This window comes from Lissotriton helveticus, chromosome 3_2, assembly GCF_964261635.1.
Source record: "Lissotriton helveticus chromosome 3_2, aLisHel1.1, whole genome shotgun sequence".
Classification (NCBI taxonomy): Eukaryota; Metazoa; Chordata; class Amphibia; order Caudata; family Salamandridae; genus Lissotriton; species Lissotriton helveticus.
This window is the reverse complement of record NC_136062.1, coordinates 87,134,661-87,161,275: the sequence shown is the minus strand read 5'-3', so window position 1 is coordinate 87,161,275 and position 26,615 is coordinate 87,134,661. Positions and strand designations below refer to the sequence as shown.

Below are 26,615 nucleotides of genomic sequence, written 5' to 3'. Positions count from 1 at the left end.
TGTGATGACGCTTTCCGAATAGCACTCAATGTGTTCATAGCAAATTAACCAGGCTCCTGTGTGTAAAAATGCATGTCAATTGTAGACATTGAGTAAGATAAAAGACAGAGACGAGCATCTAGAGATAATCATTAGCGTTCTGAGGTAAAATCTAGAATTGCGGATAAACAACCAAAGTCTTGGAATGAAACCAACATTCGCAAATAATAATACGGACAATTCTTAACCAAGTAAACTGCCTGCTCCATACTGTTTCCTGCAAGGCTGAATGAGCATTTATACAGAATACTTCACCTAATAGGATAACCATATGCGGTGTACGATAGAAATATTTTAACCAAGGGAGTAAGTATACAAAGGAGAAGCAATTCATTTAATATTCGACACCGCCCATTTGTCCCATGACTTACTCAATCTGATGAAGCGAAAGTATCTTGTAGTTTTAATCCGCACAGTACGATTAAATGCATCCAAAATTAGCAAAGGCTCTTTCAGATGTAAGACATGTAAGTGCCCAGCAGCTAAAAAAAGTGAACAATTAAAAACAATCAGAAGTGTAACGTCCGAGAGTTGCTTCAAAATCCATCTAGATTGCCATTATGGTACTTACTTCAAATAACGGTGTCCGTATGTCAGAGAAGTATTATTATCAAGTTCATCCACTGAGTAAACAGAGCCCATATGAGTATATTATTATAGTTAACTCATTGCAGGATACTTATGGGGACAATACCTGCTACACTTCATACGTCTCACACAACTCCTATCATTCCCCACAGGGCAGGGCCTGCACTATCATCTCTTCTCCCCGAACGATCAGGGGGAGCCCGCCGCATCTTCCCCAGCAGGGTCTGTCTCGGAGTCATCTTCAGGTATTTGTAGTGCTATCGCTAGGGCTTCCCACGCTCTTGCTGCTTCCATTGCCTTCTCATTGTTGGCGCGTCTAGCCTGTTGCAACCTAACTGTACTCTCACTCGTGGCCCACTTGAGTAGCTCCGACTTCCATTTCCCTATGGTAGGTCCTCGACATGACTTCCACTGAGCCGTGATCTCTCTCTTAGCCAGTAGTAGGCCTAGGTCCAAAAACGTACTCGTGATTTTTGTCTTAGTAGTATGTGGAAACCAATGCAATATACAGGTTCCCACGTCTGTATCTATGTGACGCTCCGTAAGTTCACAAAGCCGTTCTACCACCTCCTTCTAGTACATTCCCAACTGTCCGCAAGACCACAGCATATGAGATAACTCCGCCCACCCCCTAAGTTACAGCGCGGGCACTGGGCAGTTTCCATCCTAAAGTATCGATTAATCTTGGCCGGGGTTAAATAGGCCCTATGCAAAATAAAGAAATGTATCAATTGAAACCTGGCATTCTGTGTACTCTTCCAGGCCCTTCGGATCTGTTGGGCCCACGTCGTTTCCGGTATTTCCTTCCCCATGCCTGCCTCTCACTTTACCTGTAACTCCGTCAGTGGGTGCAGGCCCTCCGCAACTAACCTCCTGTAGATACAAGTGATTGCCTTAAATGTCCCTGTCGCCATCACTACATATTGACACGCCATAGAAGTCTGGGGTTCGAGAAGCCCTTCCCTCCAGTGGGCCGTATCGATGAAACCAGGGCTGCATGCAGCAAATAGTCCCCTCGCAGCAAGTCATACCTCTCCTGCAGTGTTTGAAATGGCAGTAGTACCCCATCTTCATACAAATCCCCCATGACCGGGACTCCCATCATCTCCCAGTGTGATAGCACTGACCAGTCTCCCCCGTGTGGGAGTGAAGTGCACATGCCTAGAGGGATCTCCGGTGCATACGGGCGACTAATGCTAGCTCTGCGGTGGCTCCGGTTCCAGCATTGCCGCAACGTCCGCTCTTCAGCAGTCAGTGACCCAAGATGCAAGGGTTGTTGCAATATAATAAATGAGCGCACATGACGAAGAATCCACCGAACCTCCTGACCCTCTGGGCCCCGAAATTCTCGAGCCACTGCCTGCGTGAGCCACTGCAGCTGAGGTGCCAAGTAATATAGTTCAAAGTCGGGGACCGCCAGACCCGCCCTTGCTCTGGGCCTCATCATGGTGGGCAGTGCCACTCGCCTTCTACCATTGCCCCCATAAGAAGCCGCTAACCATAGACCGGATCTGCTTAAATATTGACCCCGGTATCCAAAGCGGCAACGTCCTAAAATAATATTACAGGCGGGGGAGCACGACTATCTTCAGGAGCGCCACCCTCCCAGCCACCGATAGTGGCAGAGTACTCCAAAAGGACAGGCTCCCTCGTAGTCCACGCAGGGCCCTTCCCACATTCCCCTCCAGCAATTCTGCCGCGGCATGATATATAGTAGTCCCAAGATAGGGCAAGCACGATGGTTCCCAGTGGATTCGGTGGATGTGATCTATCCATAACAATGTCAGGTATGGTGTTAAAATCTCCCCCTAATATCACTGTGCCAGTTAAGTAAGGTGCTAGCTTCCCTGAAAGGTGGTTAAAAAAGGCCATCTGGTCAACATTAGGTGCGTATATGCTACATAATGTTATGTCTAAGCCATTCAGTCTACCCCCCACCACTACAAACCTCCCCTCTGGGTCAGCGAACTGGCGGGTCATCTGTAAGGGCACCCCCGCTCGAACCCATATCAACGTTCCCCTGGCAAAAGCCGGATATGTTTTACAATAGACCTGCCCTCGCCATCTACTCTGTAACGCGCTGCTCTCCGCTCAATCAATGTGGGTCTCCTGCAGGAAAGCTATATGTGCCCCCCTCCTCACCAAATAATGATGCACCTTGTGGCGCTTATGCATTGTATGCATCCCTCTTACATTCCACGTTAGGCGCTTAAAATCAAGCAAGGTCCCCATAGTAGTTCTCTAATCCCTGGTACCTCCACACCTTCACCATGGACACACCAGCAGCCCCTAATATCCCAAACAACATACACAACTTATCCCAACTACCCCTCCCCAGGACAGGTCCTAACAAAACAGCACCCATCCAAATTCTCAACTAAATCACGTCCTCGGTAGCTACCGGGGATTTCTAACTGTACCAACAGGGGAGTCGCCCAAGGGCCAGACGCTTCCTAATTAAACTTGTTCAATCATCTCGCGCCTTACCCCTCGTCCAATAATGCCACGGCTCTTGCTGCAGCACCCCAAATTGTGGGAGCACCACCCCAAGGCCCCCCTCAACCCCCCACCCCCGCCACCAACACTCACTTCACATGGTCTGAACACCCAGAGCGGAATATCAATACACTAAATCACCACCCAGTCCTGAATAAAGTCTTACTGCATTATGCATCCACTAACTCATCCGCAGTCCCCGGTGTGACATGGGGCAAATTGGTGCTTGCCGAGTCCGATTCCTCCGATGCCGTCTCGGCGGACCCCTTCTCAGAACCGGACGCCCCTTTCAATTCTGGTTCCTGTTCTTGTGATATCTCCGTCACCGCTTTGAGCGCCTCCTTCCTTTCTCTTTCCGTCTAAGAGACCGTCGGCCTCTGGGAACGGAGCCGCCACCTCTCAGAACGCCATGGCCGCGGAGGGCGCGACACCCCCTCGGCAGCTCCCAATCCTCGACCAACCTCTCCTTGTCCCGCCCTGTAGGCTTGCAGCCAGTCCCATGCTTCCTCCGGGATATTGAAGAAGAAGGTTTTACCATCCATGGCCACTCTTAAGCGTGCCGGAAACATCAATGAGTATTGTAAACCCTCTGTGCGAAGTGCTTTCTTGACTTCCAAGAAGGAGGATCGCTGTCGCTGCACATCAAAAGTGTAGTCGGGAAATAACTTCACACTACTATTATCCACCTTGCAAGGACCCACAGTACGCGCGCTGTTCAAAAGAAGATCTCGATCTTTGTAGTGGAGCAAGCGTGCCACTACAGGCCTGGGTGACCTCCCTGGATTCAACGGGCGTGTCGGCACCCTATGCGCCCTCTCCAAGGTGAAGAAAGGGGACAATCCCTCTGGGGCTACTGCTGACCGAAACCAGGTCTCCAGATAGTCCACCACACTGGTTCCTTCCACTCCTTCCGGCAGGCCAACCACCCGTACATTATTCCTTCTGTTCCGCCCTTCAGCATCCTCTGCCCACTTTTCCAAGAGTTGCAAGCGACGTTGTACCTCACCCTTCGGCATCTCAAGCGCCTTGCGTGCTGGATCCAAGACTTCCAAAGTAGCTTTGGTTTGTTTTACCCGGTCCAACAGTTTTGCGTGATCCGCTCGGAGGAGGCCCAGACCCACTGATACCTGCACTATGTCCTGCTTAAGAGCTTCTCTAGTATCTGTGATGGCTTTGAGTATAACTTCCACCTGCTGCTGCGCCATGCCCTCAGTGTGGGTCGCCAATGCGTCCGTCTTCCGACCTTCGATAAATCTCCTCTTCCTGTTCCCGGGGTGCGCCCCCTTGCTTACCCCGCGGCTTTCCCATAATCTACCTCTTACCCGGGCCAATGTCCACAACGAATTCCAGCCGCTTTTTCTCTAATCCCCAGCTCCAGCCAGTGATGTCGCCTGTTGCTCCTTGCCGCGAAGTGTACGCCTCTCACATCTCACTGGGGGCCGACCACCCTGTAGTCCTCAATGCTCCCAGGGCACTCCTCCAATTTCCTTACCAGTTGCGGCACTGTCTGGCGACGCACCCAGCCATGCCCCCGGTCCAACTGGCAGGTCCACTCTCAGGGCCACTTTTCCAGACAGGATCTCGCGGCAGTGGGTGCAACCAGCCCCGTCCCAATAGCACCGGTCCGAGCAAAGAGTGTTTAGGGCACCCACATCACCCTCCTGCTATATGCTGTCTCCAGGGACTCCAGTCTCAATGCTCCCGCCCAATCCTATGGTTCGCAGTCGCCTCTTGGTGCTCCTGCACCAGACCCAGTGCACGTGGCCTCAGCTGGCAGGTGGGGCTCCCACATACCCTCGTGGTGAATAATCAGCACATTAATCCGTGCTAGATACCTCCCTTCTCGCCCCAGGGCCTCCGCTTCCAACTCTGCAGCGCCTCCTCAGTGCGCTGTGGCGGCACTGCAGATATTCCTCCAAGTCATTCCTGAACTGTCCCGAGGCCCGCTGCGCAGCGTTCCGGTGCCCAGCCCAGCTCACCAGCCCCACAGCCACAAGGGACTCGCCATCAACCAACCAGCCCCAGAGCAGTAGTCAAGTGTCCCAAGATCTCCTGCCACCTAAACGTACCACCGCAAAACAAAATGGTGGCTATGTTATTTCGGGCAGTTCATTAGTTGCCTAGCCTGCTGCCACAAGCAGAAAAGATCATTCCCTGGACATCCTCAAAGTCTGTTACTGCCCATCAAAGTCCCGCGCCATGGTTCCTGCCGCAGCTATTACAATCCCGGGTGCCCCGCGCATCACCAGGAGGAATAAGGCAGGAGGAGGATGGGAGGGGAGAAGCACGTGTCATGACGCGGCGGCCCCCGCTCCGATTGCTGCCCAGCTGCCCCGTCTCCAGCACACACTGGTATCTCACCAGGTTTCAGCAATGAGCAGCAGCTGTCCGCTCTCCCGCTCCACCATCTCAGCAGCCGACCGCCGCGATCAGTGGCAGATCTTCTCCCCGCATTCTAATCCAGCGCTATTTTTGTGCGAGTGGGAGTCTTGCCGCTGTCCAGCTCACAATGCCCGGCGGCGGCCTCGTCGCCGGCAAGTGGCACCGACACCCTCTGCGAGGTGTACCACACCACCAGGCGCACCTTCAGCCAGAAAGTGGCCCCCCAACAGGAGAAGTAACGGGGTTGGCGCGGAGCTCTCAGCTCACGCTGCCATCTGCGTCGGCTCCTTAGCCACGCCCCCATAAGGAGTGACACTACACCTAGTACTAGTTCAATCACTGACAAAACTAGGGAACACCCTACTTCCAACTCTTTTTTACGGGAGGTAGAGAGGTTCCGGAAAGGAAACAAGGCAGATTACAACAAACGCCAAAACACTCCCACAAGACAAGGAGGGGCTACAACAGAACCAACCGGAAAAGGGAAGGAAGGTTACAACACCAGATCGAAGACAGGCAACAAATAGTTGGACCAGAAAATCAATGTGCTAGTTCCAATATGAATGATGTCTGTGACAATAAAGGAATATCTATCAAGATATGCTTCATGTGATGATGAAATAAAGCTATTATCTAAAGGCTTTAATTTTTGTCCTGCGTCTGAACCTGATTTTCACCAAATGCATGTGGATGTTTTTAAATTCATGCAGAATTTGAAACTAAAAAAGTTTTTTGCATTAAATCCTAAGAGGCCAATGGGCATGTCAATATCTAATAGGATTGGTAGTGATAAAACAATACAGGATATTTTTGACATACAGACTCTGCTTGCCATCAATGAGGAAGAACAGGATGTACCGTCTATTTCACAGATCTTACTCGACCTAGATGTTACATCCGACCGAAGCTCAGACAGTGGTTTCAGACCTAAATCCATTTTTCTCCCTTCCTTGGGCAGTGACAATGTAATGGAAACATTTTTACGTCTGGTGACATCTGATTTATATTCTTGGGAAGACACACATGTAACCAAAACACCTAGATAAAGAGACCATCTTTCTAGTGGGGAAAGACGGGCTTTACGTAATCTTAGCCAGCACTCAGACCTAATACTTAAGGAAGCGGATAAGGGTGAGAACCTTGTCCTGATGGACACTATTGACTATCTTACGGAGATTGACAGACAATTGTCTGACAGGTCCTCGTATGGCCCTCTTCTCACTAATCCCCTGAGTTCCATTACTACCCTACTAGAAACTAACCTAAAAAGGTGGAAGGGTAATGTCCTTATTAGCAAGCAAGAATATAGATATCTTTTTGTTCCCCATCCAGTGGCACCATGTCTAGATACTCTTCCAAAAATTCATAAACCAGGGGGTTTTCCCGCTGGTAGACCAATTATTTCTGGAATTGGTTCACCTACCAAACATATTTCAGAATTTATCGATCAATATTTCAACCTTTTGTCACAAACTTACCATCACTCATTACGGACACCAAAGACCTGCTCAACCAACTTCAGGATTTTACTTGGACTGATGTGTGCAGCTTTGTTACTCTGGACATCAGTTCCTTATATACATCTATTCCAATTCACGAGGGATTAGAAGCTGCCAAATATTTTTTCTCGAAGAGAGATGCCTCTCTGTGGGAACATACGTCTATGATATTGGAAATGATTAATCTAGTATTGGAGACTAACGTCTTTCTCCATAACAGCTCATGGTATAAACCACATCGGGGAGTGGCTATGAGGTCTAAATTTTCTCCATCCTTTGCCAACCTCTTTGTAGGTTGGATGGAGAAATTTTACATCTGGTCCCAATGCCCCAATCACCTAATAGATCATGTGATATATTGGGGTCGCTATATAGACGACGTGCTACTAATATGGACAGGTGACACAACACAACTGGAAGAATTCAGTCTCTTTCTAAACTCCAACACGTACAATATCTTCTTTACACATTCCCATAGCAGGAGTCAGATCGTTTTTTTGGATCTGAAATTATACATCAAGGATAATCGCATTATGTCTGCCTTGTTTAGGAAACCCACTGTCTGTAATGCATTGCTACATGCAGAAACTGCACATCCCCGCTCACAGGTTAACTCTATTCCCTTTGGAGAACTCACTAGAGTTAGACGGAATTGTAGCGAGGATGACACTTTTAAGCAAGAAATGAATAATACCATTGCTAGATATGGCTCTAGGGGTTATGATCGAGAGATACTTACCAAGGCTGCTAAAAAAGCGAGCAAATTGGATCAGAAACAACTGCTTATACCCAAAACTAAGAAAAAAGGAAACAGTGCCTTTAAGGACAAGGTTGTTCTGGTGACTCCTTATAGTACACATAGCAGTAGGTTTTTCAGAATACTCAAAAGACATTGGCACATCTTACGGGTAGACACTGACATCCAGAAAGTGACAGGTACTAGGCCCACTATTGTGTATAAACGAGGACAGACTTTAAGAAACATCTTAAGTCCCAGTTTTTACAATCCTAAAAAACATAAATGGAATATTACCTGGCTGTGTAAACCACCTGTGGGTTTTCACAGATGTGGACACTGCTCTGTCTGCCCACATGTTTTAAATAAAATCAAAGGCTTTAGATATAACACCAACACAGAATACAAGATTAAGTCCTTCATGAACTGCAACAGCAAGTTTGTGGTGTACTGCAATATCTGTATTTGCAAACATATCTATATAGGCAGTACAATTAGACCGGTCAAGGAAAGGATTCAGGAACACATACGAGCTATTAGGAATGGGAATGCTAGTTACCCATTAGCTGTACACTTTAATGAGGTACATAGTTCTGCAGAATTAGCTCCGTTAAAATTTCATGGACTTGAATCTTTGATCACCCGAGAGGGGGTGATAAAGTTGTATGCCTTCGTAAACTGGAGGCCTCCTGGATATGTAAACTCAGATCTGTAGAATACGGGTTGAACATCGACAAAGAAATGCACGTGTTCCTGAGAGATTGATGGCATCTGTTAATATTGATTAAATATGATTTGCCAATACAGGACTGAAATATCAAGATCGACTCATTTAGACAGATTGCCTGAATTTGTTCTCAGTATATGTGGAAAACTGCCAGCTTTTTTCTAATTTTCATTTCAGGGTCTAGGACTTACTGAAATCTGTATAATCTCAAACACTATGTTATCCATTTGTGATGCTGTGATACAGTCTGTGTAACATTGTGATTCATGAAGTGGTTATCAATGTTGATTGTTTCGAGTCATCCCCGATGAGAAGTGTATTGCTTTTAACTGTATGGTTATTTTATTAGTTCACATGTACCACTATTTAATGTCATTTACCGTTTGGAAATCGTTTAAAACTGATAATGATATGTTGACAAATTTTCGATATATGTATAGTGCTTGTTGAACCGTATGAGAAATTGTTCTTCTTGTTAACAAAGATGTACATTTCTGTAGGATGACTTGCTATTGCACAAGTATAGACAGAATCCATGTATTTGTTTGGGAGATTTGTAAATCGGTGACTTCTCTTGCGAGTGGAGATATCCTGGGGCTTTTTACACATCTTTTCTGTCTTCCTTTCTGACACCCTTCGTACAAAATAAGTGAGGACACACGGAGATTCCTCACATATTTTGTCAGTTTTCCCTTCTGACACTCTCAAAGCCTTATGTTCTCGTTTTTTTCTTTCATAGGTGATATCATTTTAACTGATACGTGAATCTGCTTGGGGTTCGTTTCGCACTCACTCGAGTATTGGACCTGTTCCTTCGGTTAATTACCTGGAGGGCTTGCTTGACACACTCTACATTTACTTTTAAGACGCAAGAACTAATACGCTTATATAGAACTACTAACATGGTCGTAAGCCGTGAACATAAACACTTGATGACGTAATCAACGCTGACGCTTGGATGCGTGAGGCGGGTAGCCGTTACACACTTTAAACGGCATTTCACTGTATTAACAACTTCATAGTGGTGTGTATCCGGTAGCAAGCAGCTTCTACTCAGACGGGGTGAGTTCTTCTGTAGCCAAGACATGTGTTGGGGAGGCATACGTGATGTTATTTCGAGCTGACTATTGATTTGCTGGACAAATATAGCTCTTTTAGAATTTAACTTTAGAGAAACTTGAAGGCCTTTGTAATAGTTTTTCCATTTTTACAGCTGTGCGACCTTGTGAGCGGCTAGAAGCCATTCATTATTAAGTGAGGGTTCCTGCCCAGACGTTCCCCTGAGAACTGCTCTAGCTCGTGCTTTTTGACTTTGTAAGTGAGTTTTCCCTTCTGGTTGTGCTTACCGTTATGGTAGTTACGTGACCCTGACATGGGTTATAGGAGCCCCGATCAATGTTTTTTTTTGGATTACACTGACAAACTGATTCTTTTTGCCATTTCACAATTCAGATGTTTAATACCTGCGTTCATGTCTTTTTTCGTTTTTCACAGTATACTTTTTTACGTATCTAGTTCTATACTCATATGGGCTCCGTTTAGTCAGTGGATGAACTTGATAATAATACTTCTCTGACATACGGACACCGTTATTTGAAGTAAGTACCAGGGGAGAGTTTGTCAACGTTGTCCCATAAGGGCAATCTAGACGGATTTCGAGGCAACTCTCGGACGTTACACTTCTGATTGTTTTTAATTATTCACTTTTTTTTAGCTGATGGGCACATTTACGTGTCTTACATCTGAAAGAGCCTTTGCTAAGTTTGGATGCATTTAATAGTACTGTGCGGATTAAAACTACAAGATACTTTCGCTTCATCAGATTGAGTAAGTCATGGGACAAATGGGCTGTGTCGAACATTAAATGAATTGCTTCTCCTTTGTATACTTACTCACTTGGTTAAAATATTTTTATCATACACCGCATATGGTTATCGTATTAGGTGAAGTATTCTGTGTAAACGCTCATTACTTCTGTTGTGTATCTCACTTGTATGCAGCCTTGCAGGAAACAGTATGGAGCAGGCAGTTTAGTTTGTTAAGAATTGTCTGTATTATTATTTGCGGATGTTGGTTTCATTCCAAGACTATAGTTGTTTATCCACAATTCTAGATTTTACCTCAGAACGTTAATGATTATCTCTAGAAGCTCGTCTGTCTTTTATCTTACTCAATGTCTACAATTGACATGCATTTTTACACACAGGAGTCCGGTTAATTTGCTATGAACACATCGAGTGCTATTCGAAAAGCGTCATCACACATCAAGTTCTGATTAGAACTTCTGTTCTTAAGTACGCCTCTAGTTTCTGTGCTTATACCTTTGTCTTGGTTAAGGTTTCTCAAAACAGAGGTTGCGTTTTGCACTAGCAAGTGAGTAGTAGCTTGGTGATTGGGTTTCCCTTTTGATCCACTAATTTATTTTTCTATCACTTTGGTCTCTCATTCTATATTCACTTTGATGTACTATTTACTGAGTCACACCAGACTATGGGGCCCATTATGATGTCGGGCGGATTGCCTCCGCCAGGCTGGCGGTAGCCACCGCCGGCCTGGCGTAGTCAATCCGCCCGACACCTATGCCCGGATTCCCCCCCGCCGTATTAGGATGGGGGGCAGCGCGGCTGACGGAAAGACCGTCTGCCACTTTACCGCCGCGGTCGCCTTGCGGTAATGGAATAATATGGTGGCGGTGTCCAATGGACACCACCAGCCATATTACAATTGCCACATATAGGTGCCTTTCCGCGGCGGCAATGCCGCCACGGAAAGGCAGGCGGTGTTTGCTGCGGCGGCCCCCTGCGGGGGCCCCAGGTGATGCCAGGTGATGCCAGTTTAGGGGGAGGATAGGGGGGGTACCTATGGTACCCCCCCACATTTGCATATGCAAAGCGGCAGGCACCGCGCGGTGCCTGCCGCTTTGCACATGCAAATGCGTTCACAAGTGTTTTGCATTGTGGCGGGCGGTGCAGAGTGCACCGCCCGCCACAATGCAAATCATGGAGGACGTGCCCGCCACAGTGGCGGGCACATCCTAATTCCCCCTATGGGACCCCCGCCATAATGGCGGGCGGTCCCGTTCTCCTAATGAGCCCCCTATGAGTCTATTAGTTTTGGTACTTTTGATACAATGAATACAATTTCCATCTCCTTCCCCCCCTTTTTTCTTCTATAGATGGTTTTTAACATATGTAGTTATGCAATTCTTCTGTTATATATGATATCAAACTTAAATGAGGTTTATTATTCTGTCAAACAGCCTTGAAAAAGTCGTCTCAAGATGAAACACGTGTCGGCTGTTCTTGTTTCTGTCTCTGCGGGTCAACAAAGAAGAAGACCTAAGAATAAAATAATTTTGGCTACATATACCATTGGATCTGTTTCTGCCTAGGTTACTGTTGACTCACTGGAGTCCTGTTTTTGTAACTTGATTGGGTTGTGCTCTGTCAATCAAGCTCTTTACATTTTGTTTGTATGTGGGCATCTCACATACGTATTAACATTGTGAGTGGCACAGTGTCTGACAATGAGCACGCTGGAGAATATCCTCTTTACTTCTTTAACTTTAGGGCATAACTTACACAGAGGTGCTGGCTGTAGTGTACCACTGCCACCAAGTGTCCTTAGAATAGAATAGAGAGTAGTTTGCTATTAGCTTGAGAGTAGCCTCTCCGTGTCAGAAGCAATATTTTGTACATCCGTTAAATGTTTCGTGGGAACACCTAGTTTAGTAAAAAAGCAAAAGGGATATGTTTTTAAATGTTTTTAATTTTTAAATTGGTGTTAAGACACAGTTGCTTCAACTTGACATTGGGATCTGGAGATTTAGCTCAGATATGTTCAAACAATCATAGTTGTATTGTGCCCTTTTAGGTGCTCATCAATGTGACGCATTGGAAATGATATGAACGTTTTCATAATGGGGTATTATTTCTAATGCCGAATCCGGGTAAATAGCTTGGTTTTCTAAAAAGAGAGGCTTTCTTGCTGGTCGTGTAACATTCCACTTGTTTAGCTCAAATTTGACTTAGACTTTGATTTCAGTGTAAATAAAAACAAATCTTACTGGAGTCTCCAAATAACCATTTTCTGTGAAGAAACCAATCCTATTTGGAAGTGCTGGATTCCCTCGGAAGTCAGTTTTATTGAAAGAGAAAGGAAAGCACAGAAAAACAGTCCTCAACTCATTTTTACCTCTAAATCATTTTTTTTTTTGCACCGTGACCTGGCATCTCTATTTCTGAGAGTTGCGTTTCCCTTTTGGCCTGCGAGGTCAGTAACTTCCAAAACTTGGGATGGAATAAGTCTCGTCTCCAACGTCATGCACAATGTGGTTAGAGGCTCTGCACACGAAAAGGGAAGAGAGCAAGGAACAGAAATGGCCAATCTCTGCATGGTTTCATAAGAAAGCCTTGCAGTGACTGGCTATGTTTCGACCCCTGGAGCAGAGGTCTAATGGTGTGACCTGAGCCAATCCATCCTTGCTGTTATGTTACCAAAACTGCTTGAAAGCAGTGCCAGGATTGGCCCGGGCATGCAAACCTAGCTCCTATTAGGAGTACAGGATGCTGCAGCTGTAATGCCCCCTGCTCACTAATTGAGCAAATGGGGAGACAAATTTAATGCGCATGTCAGGCTGGTCACTGAAAGGCAGCCGTCCAACTCGACATGCTCACTTTAAAGAGCAAGAGTTGAATCAGTTGAGCCTGAATGTTCAGTGTACTGGCAATCATTTGTAAGCTCCACCCACATGCCCTGCCCGCCTCACTAATCATGCAGGAACCCAGCCTGCGGCGGAAAAAAGCTCAGCCATGGCCGGAAAAAAAGTATTCTAGATTTATTTTAGGTTTAATACTTGGGCTCGGGTGGCAGTCTAAATAAGGGAGCAATGCCCTGGCGCCCAAATAGAGGGGCCACCGCTGGATCTACTAGAAAACATGCTCATTTATTCAAAGCTTTCTTTAATGATGTTTTACTGCTTATTGAGTCTTAAAATAATTCTGATTTCTGGCTATGAGCCTTCATGGTGTACATATTTTGAATTTCTCTGTAATGCCTATTTTGAGATTTTGTAATAAAACCCTTTAACTTTTCGTTGATCTAGAACTCCGTTGTTGAGTGGTCCCAGTCACTATTTAAATTACTCTGCTAATCCGTTGGGCCTGATGTCAAGGAGGGTGGTGAGTGTAGCGCAAGATCAGGGGTGCCGGAGCAGAATCGCCAAAGGTAAATTTTAGGGTGATATGATTTTTGGGCCCAGCGTGCTGTCTGACCTTGCGAAATCCTGTTCGGCTAACCTTGCCCCACTGGAGGAACCTGAATTCCAAAAATGTGACTAAGTCCGAAGGTAGAGATCTTCTCCTGTCAAAGGCCCTAAAAGTATCTGACCGGCAAAGGATCTTCCTTGGACATGAATTTTGAATTCCTCCCGTTTAAAATTTTGATCCAAAAGTCAACGGCTTTACTAGGGCTTCACCTGATGACTATCTGCCCTTGTGGAGCTCATCTTGGCTACATCTTGCTGCCTTCCCCTGCTGAAAGTGTTTGGCTTCCATGTCAGTGACAAAGTCACAAGGTAGTCCTGACTGGGGTGAGCCTGGTTTCTGCATCCAACCCTCGCTCCAGAGCGGTCTGTCTTAAATTGTGCCTAAGTTTCAGTAAAGTACAACCGGATGACCGTGGATGGCGCTTAATACTTTTTGGGGCTAGTTTTTATGGTAAACTTCAAAGTCAAGTCTACGCCTCCCCTGATTAGATTTTTGTTGTTTTGATGTCATTTTGTTCATTAAATTGTTTTCTATATTTATAAATTGGAGTGGGATTTTATTGTTTTTTTGTTTTTGACCTTGGTACTTCTAAATGCTTTATACATTTTTTCAAGTTAAGCCTGTCTGCGCTGTGCCATAACTGCCAAGGGTTGACCTCTGGTTTTAATTAATCCTGGGCGGAGTTCTAAGAGTTTCCTCTGGGTCGAAATCCGCTTGGTGCAAAAAAATTCTGCAGCGCTACGCGTAGCTCCCCAAGTGGCAGAGTGCGTTCGATAAATGCCGTTCGTGATGATTTTCAGACCCATGTGTTTCTCCGCACTGTGCAGTTATCACGAACGGCACCATGCACAGCGCAAGCGGGTGCTGCTTCCTTCTGGTGCTCGTGTAGATTTTTTTACTCGAGCGGCTGCTTTCTCAACGCGAACGGATGGTTTCTCAACACTAGCGGTCTCGAGCCTACGCAACCAGTCGCAATGAGAAATCTGACTGCCCGAGTTGAGTAATCTCGCCGGGAGGTTGATTTTGAACCCTCGCGCTTGCCAACTTGACGTTGACGAATGCAAGCGAGAAAATAAACTTGGCTACGCAGAGCGGATTTTTTGGGAACTCTGCGAGTTCATTTAAGCGGAGTGCGGAAAACTCCACAAACTCCGCGAGTGGAGCGGAGTTGATCATCAAGACTTAGTTTAAATTAGTGAAGCTTACTAAATCTAACAAGAATACTAACAATTATTTCTGGTGCTGGACTACCATTCACCTAACTAAGAATATACTTTCTCACGCTTCTTTTACAAGCCGGCAAGCAGCCACAGTAAAGCAGCCTGCGGTGAATGTTGTGTAAATATAAGGCATAGAAATACAGGCTGTGAAAATATTGCTCAGAACATTTTCTCCCCCTGTTCCTTTCAGCAAGGTGATAAAGTTGTGATCTGGCTGTGGTTGTGATTATGAGCAAAATTAGCAGTTGTGGGTAAGAGAGCAAAGCAAAATTGCATTATGAATTTGTAACAAAGTGTTGTAAGAGTATCAGCCAAAATACACTGCGGCGCTATATTTTAAACTCATTTTTATTCAGCTCTGAATTCTGTCCCATGTCTCTTATTTACTTTAACTCAATGTTTTTTTAAGGATTTGGACTATCGCATAGACCCCAAGACAAAGGAATTACCTCCTTTAAGGAACCCAGACATTCTCGTTGGTGAAAATGACCTTACAGCTCTCAGCTATCTCCATGAACCTGCTGTTCTTCACAATCTCAAAGTTCGATTCATCGAGTCAAAACTCATTTACACGTACTGTGGTAAGTCCTTGATAATTACAATTGTTTTTGTTTATTAATTACAGAACACAAGCATGCCGTTTCAGGACACTTATTCAAAATTACATGGCTAATTTACTGGAGCTAGAGAGGTAGTACAAAGTAACATTACATGCTTTGTACCCACTGTGACGTTACATGACCTTTGACCCTACCGACGAAGGGCTATGGAACACTTCGCTGCAATTTGTTAATAAACAGTGATTGATAAACTGCACAAACTATAAAAACATAAAGACATTTTAAAAGAGCTGTATTTTAATTGGATAAACTACAGAGGTTACAAAGTAGTCCACATGGTTTGGAAGAAACTATATAGTGATACCCCTGACTGCCATAAACAAGCATTTACAATGCAATAGGTCTCGCAGCATTAAAGTTTGAGCTATTGGTATTGTATATTACAATGTGTTGCATTAATTTGTTATCAAACTCTGAATTGTTTTATAAAGATGATTTGCAAACTGTCAAATGTTGCTGAATAGTAAGCAACCGTGTGAATATATTTGTTTGCTAGTCATCCTTGCACACGAATCTAGGAAACACTTGCTAAACACTCAAGAACATAGAAAACACTAGAGAGACACAAGAAACTAAAAATCACAGCACACACAAGCTCTAAAACACTAGACATACAGGAAGCTTGAAAACACACAAAAGACTCACTAGAAGCCAGAAATTACTTGCAATTCAAAGAGTAAAAGGTCGAATTTATATGAAGTTACAGACTCATTTATGTATCAGTGTTGCGAGATATATTATTGATATGCAGAAATAGGAAGGCGAGAAGGCAGTAGTGTGACATGCCGGGACAAAGGTCACCACTGCAGACAAGAATGACCAGGCACCAGTGGTCAGAGCTGCATCACTGCACAGTCCAGTCCAGCGGTTGTGTACACACTGCCTGTACACCAAGACGAGCGCGGGAACATCTGGAGTGTGGGAAGCGAAGCTCCAAGTAAGGGGCAGCCCTGTTCCCAGATGTTCAGTCTTTGCACTCAGGCAGCGCCCCGGGGGGGGCGCACCTTAGTCCCTGGTGCCCCCCAGCGCCGCAGCCGGTGCAGAGACCCGCCCGCTGCCCCCGCCGCTCGGTCGCCATGGTTACTGCGGGAGCGTCCACTTATCTTAAACGTTTGTCTGTGAAACATATGTTTTGTATCAGAGCACATGCTAAAGGTAAAATCACATGCTGCCAACTAGACAAGGCACTCTGCCAGCTAAATTATGTTTACATATTTAGAACAGTGCTTTTTTAAAGCATATAGTGACGACCAGGTCTGCTCTTTAGTCCAGTTCGTTCTAAGCCCACCCCATATAAACACAATATACCAGGGCTGAATGTGTGTGCCAGTGGTCACAGGTAGTGGACAACAGTACTCATTTGGGAGGAATGGGGATTATTTCTCATCCCTAAACTTTGACCCAGGACAACAGAGAGAAGGGAGGAGGAAGAGAAGGAAGAAAGGAAGGAAGAAGAGGACGGAAGAAAGAGGACGGAAGAAAGAGGACGGAAGAAAGAGGACGGAAGAATGAAAGAGGACGGAAGAATGAAAGAGGAAGGAAGAATGAAAGAGGAAAGTAAGGAGGAAGAGGAAGGAAGGAAGAAAAGGAAGAAAGAAAGAAAGAAGGGGAAGAAAGAAAGGAAGGAAGGAGTGGAAGGGAGGAAGAAGTAGTGGAAGGGAGGAAGAAGTAGTGGAAGGGAGGAAGAAGTAGTGGAAGGAGGAAGAAGTAGTGGAAGGGAGGAAGAAGTAGTGGAAGGGAGGAAGAAGTAGTGGAAGGGAGGAAGAAGTAGTGGAAGGAGGAAGAAGTAGTGGAAGGGAGGAAGAGGAAGGAGGAAGGAAGGAAGGAAGAAGAGGAAGGAAGAAGAGGGAGGAAGGAAAGAGAGGAAGGAAGAAGAAGGGAGGAAGGAAGAAAGAGGAAAAGAGGAAAAGAGGAAATGAGGAAAAGAGGAAGGACGGACTGCATGGTGCAACCTATCCCAAACATATCAGATTTCTGTATGATGAACTGCAGATTCGAGAGGAATGTTTCACCAGCGCAGGCTTGTTTTGTTTATAAGGGTGACCTCAGGCTGCCCTCTTTCCTCGTGATGTCACCGAAGGACAGCGGGGATTGTCAAATCAGCACAGCCCAGCTGTCACCTTCCGATCGACTTATGACATACCCAAGAGAGAAAGTGGGGATCGTAAAGTTTAATCCAAATCTCGGGAAACCGACACGATGCTTCATAATATGGCGGGATTACTAACTAAATGTGTGTTTTATTATTTCGTCAGCATACTGAAGGGTGGCTGTACCAGCATTCTCTGTGCCAAGGCCACGACGTACATCGCAATAACACAGGTGTCACTTAGTTCAGCAGATTGGAAGGTTACCTGTTACCACTCCTGCCTCTCCCTCCCAAACCTGCCGTGCAGCAATTCCTCCCAGCCCTTCACGATTCTAATTATCTGCAAGTAATTCTTTTTTTAGAATTGTTCATCTGTTAGAAAAATACCACATGCCAGTTGGAAAACGCCACCTGCAACTTCCTAAAGGGGTGTCCCCTTCAACATTCCGAATTAACACTTTGTCAATGTAACGCTACAATAAAAGGGTCTACCTAGCGATGTGCTCAGTAGCAGTAAGACACTGACTGACCTTTATATACATGTCAAGACTAACACGGAGATCTCGAACAACCCAGTGTCAAGTGTGAGGACTTCAGTCAGTCCCGGTTTCAAATGTAGTCCTAGATTCCTAAAGGGAACATCAAGACAACATTTACCAGAATGCACAGCCAACGTCAGAACATGTTGCGTTATTTGGATCTGACCAGGAGCAATGTAAGATCTCTTAGCGTCGATGCTAGAATTACAAACGACGCTCTCCTGTCAATCGAAAGTGGTGGCAAGAGAGAGGCATGCAATGATGCAAATAATGCCTTCATAGACGTATCTGTATGCAGAAGTACCTTTCCTCTGAGCCAGTCCTACATGCCTCTCTCTCGGCTTCACAGCTGAATGCAGGGAATACATACACAGATATCAACAGTACCTCCCTTACTGTACAGTTAATGCACATTCGAGTGGAAGCAAAGGAACGGCTCCAAGTGAGATTAAGAAAGGAAGGGGAACTATGTGGACAGCGCATCCCACGCTATTTTCTCTCGTGCGAGGTGAGAAAGTCAATGACTTGCGAGACTGGCGGCAAGAAAAAAAGAACTAGTAACAATTAGCAACAAGTGAATGAAATAGTCAACAAGTGCATTACAATGAATGAAAAGGTAGTACAGCTACTCACTTAGCGACGAGGAGCTTGAAAAGCCGTCTCCGGCAATGAGGAGCAGAGAGTTGAAAAGCGGTGCTCTGCAGGACAGCACCTACTTCCGGTTTGGCCGGCAATGCTTCCGGGTCGCCGCAGGCAGCGCGGCGGCCCGCCCTGCACGGGGAAGGGAGGCAGCTTTCGAGGAGGACAGCACCTGGCCGCGAGCGCGTTCTCGTGCGCGTGACCTTAACAAATCGCCGCGCGCGGCCAGTGCTGTCCTCCTGGGAAGCTGAGCCGCTAACTATAGGTCTCTGACGAGAGCGAGCTTCGCTCGCTTCACCGAGACCTAAAAAGGATACAATAATACAAGAAGTACAGTCACAACTGTTAACACATATCAGAGAATGAATTGGAAAGAAAGAAAAAGAGCTAATGGCACTGCAGAACAATTATCATCTAAGCGTAATCTTTTTCCAATGAGCAGAACGTTATTTATCTGTCAACGTGTTTTGGTCCTAAGAGCGGTTATTCTAAAAATTTGCTTCCTTTATTCCTACCTCGAGCCCAGAAGTGATAAACCCTTACTTGCATCTAGGCGGACATCCTGTATGGAGGGGGGTGGCATTCTGGTGCTGGCATGTACTGGGGCACACTGCTACGCCTTCATGTATGACCTTTGCTGAAGTAGCCCTTATGTAGAATACTAAATACCTTACCTTCCTTTGTGTTGGAAACTGTGCCACTGCACACTCTTTCTAACATACTTGCTTCATTTGCATGTGTAAATCCCCCCAGTGACCTGATATCAGGGCTCTTGTAAACAAAAGGTCACCTTGGAAGGGAGTACAGATAAAAACTGCACTGTGGTACATCAAAGATGATGCTGCATTTGTTGGTACTCGGGACTCCAAGTGCTTCTGTTGGGTAATGAAAGATCCAGTTGTGTGGCTATGAGTGTGCCATCCGGTTTGAATGGCAATCCCTTGAGGGACTTTACCACTAGATTCCAATACTCCTTATGAAATATTTGCTGACACACTGCGGTTGGACCTAGACAAGGACCTCGGTTTTATTCGCATTCCAGAAGAGCCATTCAGTGCTTAATTTGTGATAAAACATGTGCCAGGGCTCTCGTCAGGATGCCACTGCAGATTTAACCACGGGTTGCCTTGCCAGCGCTGCCAACAACATACCTTTGCAACTACCAACGATACAACTTCTACAAATATGATTATTTAGTCAATTCCAGCCCCCCAAAACTATAAGAATGGATTTGGTGTCAGGAATTAATTGTTCTTAATGTATATTGAATTGGTAAACAAACACCTGTTGTTCAGCTCATGCGTATATTACAGAGACAGCGCCACCATGTGGCAGACCATCATAAGCGCCGGTGTTCACAATTCAGTGCCGATGCCGAGCACTGGAGCCAGTTATCTTTAGAGGGTGAATGAACATAGATGAGTCAATCTGACACTGACACCTGTTGCCAGGCTCCCAGTGAAAGTGTGAGGATAGTACACTGAGAACTCTGTGGTTATTTCTGTTCTCTGCAATTGTTTTATGCCGACCTCTCTCTCAAGGGAATGATGTCATACATACATCAGCCCGTCACGGTGGCCCTCGAGTTTTTATTCTTTTTTCCTACTCCTTGTCGTGTACATATTTCTGTGCAGTTGTGTAGCAGTAGGAAACATAAATCCACCTGCTCAGAGTATCAGCAACCTTATTTCATTATTGTTTTGTACATTTTGTAGTTAAAGTGTGTGAGAAGTTGGCCTGATATATGATGCTCACTAGTTCTAGTGATCACCTTGTATCATGCCAAGCAACCCTTATGGTGCAGGTTGTAAAGTCAACCTTATAGACAAGCTATCCTAGGGGTAGCATGGACTAAGCAGTCTTAGGCTAAACTCTGTAAAGGCATGTGAAGCAAGCTGTTTTACCATACACAATCCCTTGAATACCAAATGAAAGGACACCACACAGATATATATTGAAAATATATATAGATTTATTACTACAAATATCCCTGATACTCTTTATGAGCACAGAAGCAAATGCGTTAAAACAAAACACAGTTTAAATACACAAAAGTTTCACAATATGGATGAGCCCTAGGGGCCACCTAAACCATATACTAAAATAGTGGTATAAGAACCACTATGGGGAAAGTGAAGAGGCCTGGGGCCTGGGGAATCGCTGGAGCTGTTCAGGACTAAGAGTGAAGAAGTCAGGAAAGGCCCGCGGGACTCGGGAGCAGTGCGGAAAGTGCACGCTTTACCAATGCAATGTCAATGGTGCGTAAAAAGTACAAAGTTAGTTACAAAGGAACCTTCCGAGTGACCTAGAAAGCTGAAACTTGAGACACAGACACTAGAGGTGTGTACCAGTGTGGGAACACCGGCGAAGCTGAGTTACCTCACCCACAGGAAGCGGGTGCATAGGGTCGAAGTAGTGTCGGGTTTCGTCACGCAGGTCGATGGTGCTTGGAGCTGAAGATGCTGCAGGCGGCTCGATGTGAAGAGTTCCGGTGGATCCAAGGGTGGATCTGAAGAGGTGAAGACCTGAAAGCAGAGGGGACAATGTTCAAAGTCACTAGCCAGTGACTACCGTGGAACCAGAGTGGAACCAGGCGATGTCGGGTGCAAACAGGCGTCGAGGTGTAGCTTCTCTCTGCAGCCACGTGGACACGAGGGGTCGAAGACGTCCAGGAGTCGGTCACGAGCTGTCCCACGCAGGCTTCTCGCTGTTGGCGGTGTCGGCGACTTGATAGAAGCAAACAGGCCTTGGCTAATGCAAGCCATGCAGGAATCGAAAAAGGCTTGTTACTCGGACCAGCAAGGTCAGAGCGGGTGCTCCTTTTCACAGGAGCAAGGGCAAGTCTGGAGCAACCAGACCTGCAGTGAAAGTTGTAGGTTTCGTTGCCAAGATGGCCGCTAGCCACGTGGCAAGTGGCCGGGATGGCGCGTCGAGTGGCACGGTGCAAAAGGGCCCCAAGCAGATCGTGGAGATGCTGGGGGGCTGATCTTCGGTGCAAGGGCTGCTCGAGGTTGGGGCTTCTCAAACCCCAAAGCACAGCGTCGAGGGTGCCTCTGATGCTGCGCAGTCAGCGTCTCGGGGGTCTTTCAAGATGTCCGGTCCCACGTCTCTCGGTGCCTCCACGGGTCCCTTCTTTGCAGGGACTGTGGATCGGGCTGTGAGAAGTCTGGGAGTCTGGGTCTTGTCAGGCTCCGGGCTCGGGCTCCGGCGGGAGGCGGCGGCAAAGCAGACGTCGAGTTGCTGGTTGGTGCCTGTGTTCACAGGGTGGTCACTCCTTGGCCACAAGGGAGATTCTCTTCCGTCTTCTGTGCAGCAGAATGTCGAAGTCCAGTCTTCTTCTTTATTTCAAGTTGATTCAGGATGATCTGAAGTCTCAGGACACACCTCCCACTCTTATTCGAATCTGGGGGGCCGGATCACCTACTAGGTCCCTCCTCTGGGTGGGACCAGGAAGGGGGGTGGTTACACCCCCTTTCCTTTGTCCAGTTTCGCGCCAGGACTGGGGCTGGAAAGCCCCAGCACCGGTTTGAACTGGCCTATGCACAGGGACACCTTGTGTGCCCCAGGCATGTCTGTTTCTTTTCAGCCCTGTCCTACCCAATACACAAAATCCTGTCTGGAGTGGTGCTAGCACCTCCCCAGGCAGGAAACCCTTTGTCCAAGCTGCCCTCGCTGGAAGGACTCCCAGCAGCAGGTCGTCAGACCTGTGTCTGTGGTGGCAGCATCCATTTTGTGATGCTAAGGCTCTGTTTAACTTTAACCGGGGTTCAGGCTAGGTACATGTCGTGTCCCTCTAGAAGGGTGGAATGCTACCCCCGTCGCCAGAACTGGCGAGGGGGTAGTATTCCAATTCGTATGACACCTTACTCGACATGTTTTGATAAAGCCAAACCTAAGATAGCATTTAACCGCGAGGTTCATAATGCACTTAAGAGTATATGGTATGGCAATATCATGAAACAGCTAAAGGACATGGTTCCGAAAGCTGCAAACAGGCTCAGCTCATGCCAGAGCACCATCTCACATATTTCCAAGCACTCTGCCTCCAGGATTGATGAGGCCTTCCATAGGAGTGACTGATAGGAACATATGTGTCCATTTTAGGTTAGGTATAGGCATACTACACCTAAGTAAGGGGTGGTTACACCGACTTACCCCAGCTGAGTGATCAGCCAGTTGTGTCAAATATGGAGGCCAGGCCAGGGGTGGCACAATACATGCTGCAGCCCCTGGTAGGCCTAGGAAGCACCTATGCCCTGGGTACCTGGGTACACTGTTACAGGGGCCAATAAGGTGTGCCAATTCCAATTGTGTATGTACCTAAGGTACATGGAGTCCATTTTAAGGAGAGAGCAATTAGCCTGGGGCCCTGAATAGCAGGATCCCATGCCAACTATGTCAAAAACCAGCTAAACACCAGGCAAAAAGTTTGGGGGTAACCATAGTCCGATATCCACCTTCCTACAAAGTGCAACATGCTTACTAGACATAGGAGCCTTTAACTTTCTCGAACGTACATACATAAATACATTTTCAAATACTTTATTGGTTTTTTAACAAGGTATACAAAAAGCGTATAGCAGTGTACGCAAGGTTATCCCAGGCAAGATTTTACATGTACATGTATCATGTGAGGGTGGTACTCTTAATGGTTACCACAGGCCTAACCCAGCGCCCATTGGTGGCTGATAGCAAGGACAGGCAAAGGTAAAGGAAAAGAAAAGAAAAAAGCAGAGCGGGAGGATCCATGGCTAGGCGAGCTATAGCATCACATTACATTTGAACGCATAAGGGGGATCGACATTGGCAATTTTACATCACATGACAGACCATTGGGTGTACCCATGTAGCATTTCTCTTGAATACAGCTATACAACTGGTACGATAGTAAAGAATCTAAACAGTTCCGTACTGTCCTGGTACGAAAGTAAAGACCCCTGATTCGGTTCCTTTCTGAGCTCTTTTATTCACTGGGGTTCATAAGAGTCTAGAAACGGGTCCAGAGAGTTCCATAGTGTCCTGGTTGACCGTTTCCATGAGGAGCTTTGTAGAGCTATGTTGTCGGCCCCTCTGAGATGTGTGATCTGGTTTTACCAGCTCTTGTACGACGTCTTGCTTGTGTCTTTCCAGTTGGCAAGTACCATTTTTACTGGCAAGGTTATTAGGAGGTCAAAAAGGTCTCTGTCAGATTCATCTCTCCATTTTTTACTTATGCATGCCGTGGGCAAGTTGAAGGTATCTCTGTCCAAATTACTTTAAAAAAAAAAAACCCTTATGAACGTAAAGATTTTGTCCCAAAAAGTTTTAAGTGGTGTACAATGAAAGATAAGGTGGGCTAAGTCCCCCGTCTCCTGATTGCAGTTCCAACATGTTGCATCGTTTCAGAGCCCTAATGTAAATAACCGTGTCGGTGTCTTAAATGCCTTGTGTAGTAGCCAGTATTTGGTTTGGGAGGGAACCGGGTTGATCTTATTACGTGAGACGGATCTCCATAATGAGTTCCATTCCTGCTCTTTGGTTGCAGTTGACCCCAGTAGGCTATTGCTTTGTGTTAGACCTGTCTGATTTTTTTTGCGTAGTCCCTCCAATTTATTATTTATTTTGTCCCCTTTTTGCCCCTCTTGCCTTTATTAATTTTTGTGTCCACTAGCTTTTTCAAGGTGTTGGTCTAGGGGATAGGTGCTTTTTCACCCTCATAATTTTTCACCTCAGGCCTAGAGGCCTTTTCTGACAGGAATATAGCTGGAGTCACAAAATGGTGGCTACCAACTGCCCTAACTGCCAAACCTAGAACCTGTCCCATAGAGTAGAATAGGGCGTTCCAGAACCTTCTGATCCCTTCTGGACTTCTGAGGGTCAGCCTATAAAAGGCGGAATGCTGGACAGCCATTTTGTCTCACTGGAGAGAGTCAGCTGGAGGACAGGCTGTAGCTGAAGGTGGGGGTAGGATAGTCAGAGGGTTGACCTATTGATTCACCACCCTTCCTCCCTTGGGTTACCTGACCTGACCCTGCTGATTTGGATGGCTGGAGACCCTGGGCGCCTGACCAACCCCTAGTCTAGAAATACAGGGGTGTGAAGAGGAGAAGGAGACTGCAGTGCTGCGGAGCGCAGTCCTCTGCCAAGTAGAGAGACTTTTATTGAGCAGTGCTTAGTAGAAGAAGGGTTAATCTTTGTGGCCCCCTCGTGCAGTGGACAATTGAATCCTGCCCCTGGTTGCCGTGACTTTCCCCTAGTAACAGAATCCCCCAGAGTTTCATCGCGTACTTGCTGGGGCTGAATCTGGCTGTGGAGAGGAGCCAACCTTAGGAGGAGCGGAAGCGGAGTGAAACCGAGCAGGTCTACCCCGAGCCAGCGCCTGGTGAGCAGTGCAAGATCAGCGCTGTGGTAGCTGGTGGTGTGGGGAGAGGAGTGAGGTAGCCGCTTTTCAGGAGCAGCCCTGTGGTATTTTCCCCAGTCCCGGAGTGTGAGGAGAGGAAGGGGAGGTGCCGTTGGAAGTGCGCGATCTCCAGCGAGAAGACACCGCTCCCTCGCGCATGCCCAGAGGAGCCGATGGGCTCTGTGAGGAGGAGACAACCGGAATCGACGTCGCAGCATAGAGCGGCTCCTGTCGACGGAGACGCGCCCTGCCTGTATTAGCCCGGAGGTCGAGGGGCTAGGTAGGCGGTGAGTCTACAGACAATCCTGGACAGAGGGGAAGTGTCTTTAGCGCTCCTCCCCGCGCCGGCACCAAGTTGGAACACCTGACCGGGCGGGAGGTAGCGAGTGCAACTGCTGCTGTTGGAAGCTTTGGCGGAGCCCTCCCCTGTCGGCTCGTTCTCCTGGAGACTCGGATCCAAAGGTCTCCATCGGAAGTAAGGAGTGTATGGGACTGAGTAGTGGAATGGAGAGAAAGTGTGGGGGAAGAAGCTAAGCTCTGTGCAAAAGCACGTGTGACAGTACTATTGTTCGTTTTTCCTCCTCCTCTGACTGGGAGCTAGTAGCTGGTTATTGAGCCAGCAAAGTTACCAACACCAAGTTCAGAACCAGGGAGGAGTAGCCACTGGAAGTAAATACTGAGAATAGTAGCAGTGGCCAATGTTGTTCTAGGAGTACCTGCTAGATAAGTAAGAGAATAGGTATCTAATAGAGGCTGCTGGTGCACATTCCTGTACAACTGAAACCTTTCTTTGGTTGTGTTCCATTGTGGTGGTTAAAGTGGTTGAGACGGAGAGTTATAGAGCACCTCACAAAGGTTGAGTCTCATCAAACTCTGGAGACCAATGTAATGTATTATTGATGTTGAGCAGCATTATAGTTTAGCAACTGTAAAAGGATTTGTATTGGTCTCATGACTAAACTGTATTGAGCCGTTAACTCTGAAAGGAAAATTGCTTAAGGTGATGGTTTAGCAAGTTTGAAAGTCTAAGAATATTTACTGGATTAAATGTACAATACAGAGCCGTGATTTTAAAAGTCAAGAAAGCAACTATTATTTTTATAAACAAGCTCGTATTTTTCCATACATTGGTGTAGTGTCATTTTTGTGTGTTATTGCGTTGATTTATTGCTGGGTGGTTTGCAACCTTCACACATGTGCCTCTAGTTTTTGTGTCTTACCCTAGGCCAGGCTACCCTAGGTGACCTGACATACCAGGTTCCAACAAGTTGGTGGCTAGCGGTGGGATACTGACTGTGGTTGCAGCTACTCAGTAGTAATTGAACGTAATACACTAGCCTACACCAGGAGTTTTCTCCTAGCGGCCCTCCTAATTTGTCCTTTTGTTTTTCCAAA

The 26,615-nt window shown here is 46.5% G+C and overlaps 1 protein-coding gene across 3 annotated transcripts in view; it reads left to right on the top strand.

Moving 5' to 3' along the window:
• MYO5A (myosin VA) overlaps positions 1-26,615 on the top strand; it is a 665,088-nt gene that overhangs the window by 302,164 nt on the left and 336,309 nt on the right. For all 3 annotated transcript variants that reach the window (XM_078684842.1, XM_078684845.1, XM_078684843.1), the window contains exon 3: positions 15,364-15,535. In XM_078684842.1, the coding sequence (XP_078540968.1) occupies positions 15,364-15,535 (172 nt within the window). The remainder of the gene's footprint in view (positions 1-15,363; positions 15,536-26,615) is intronic.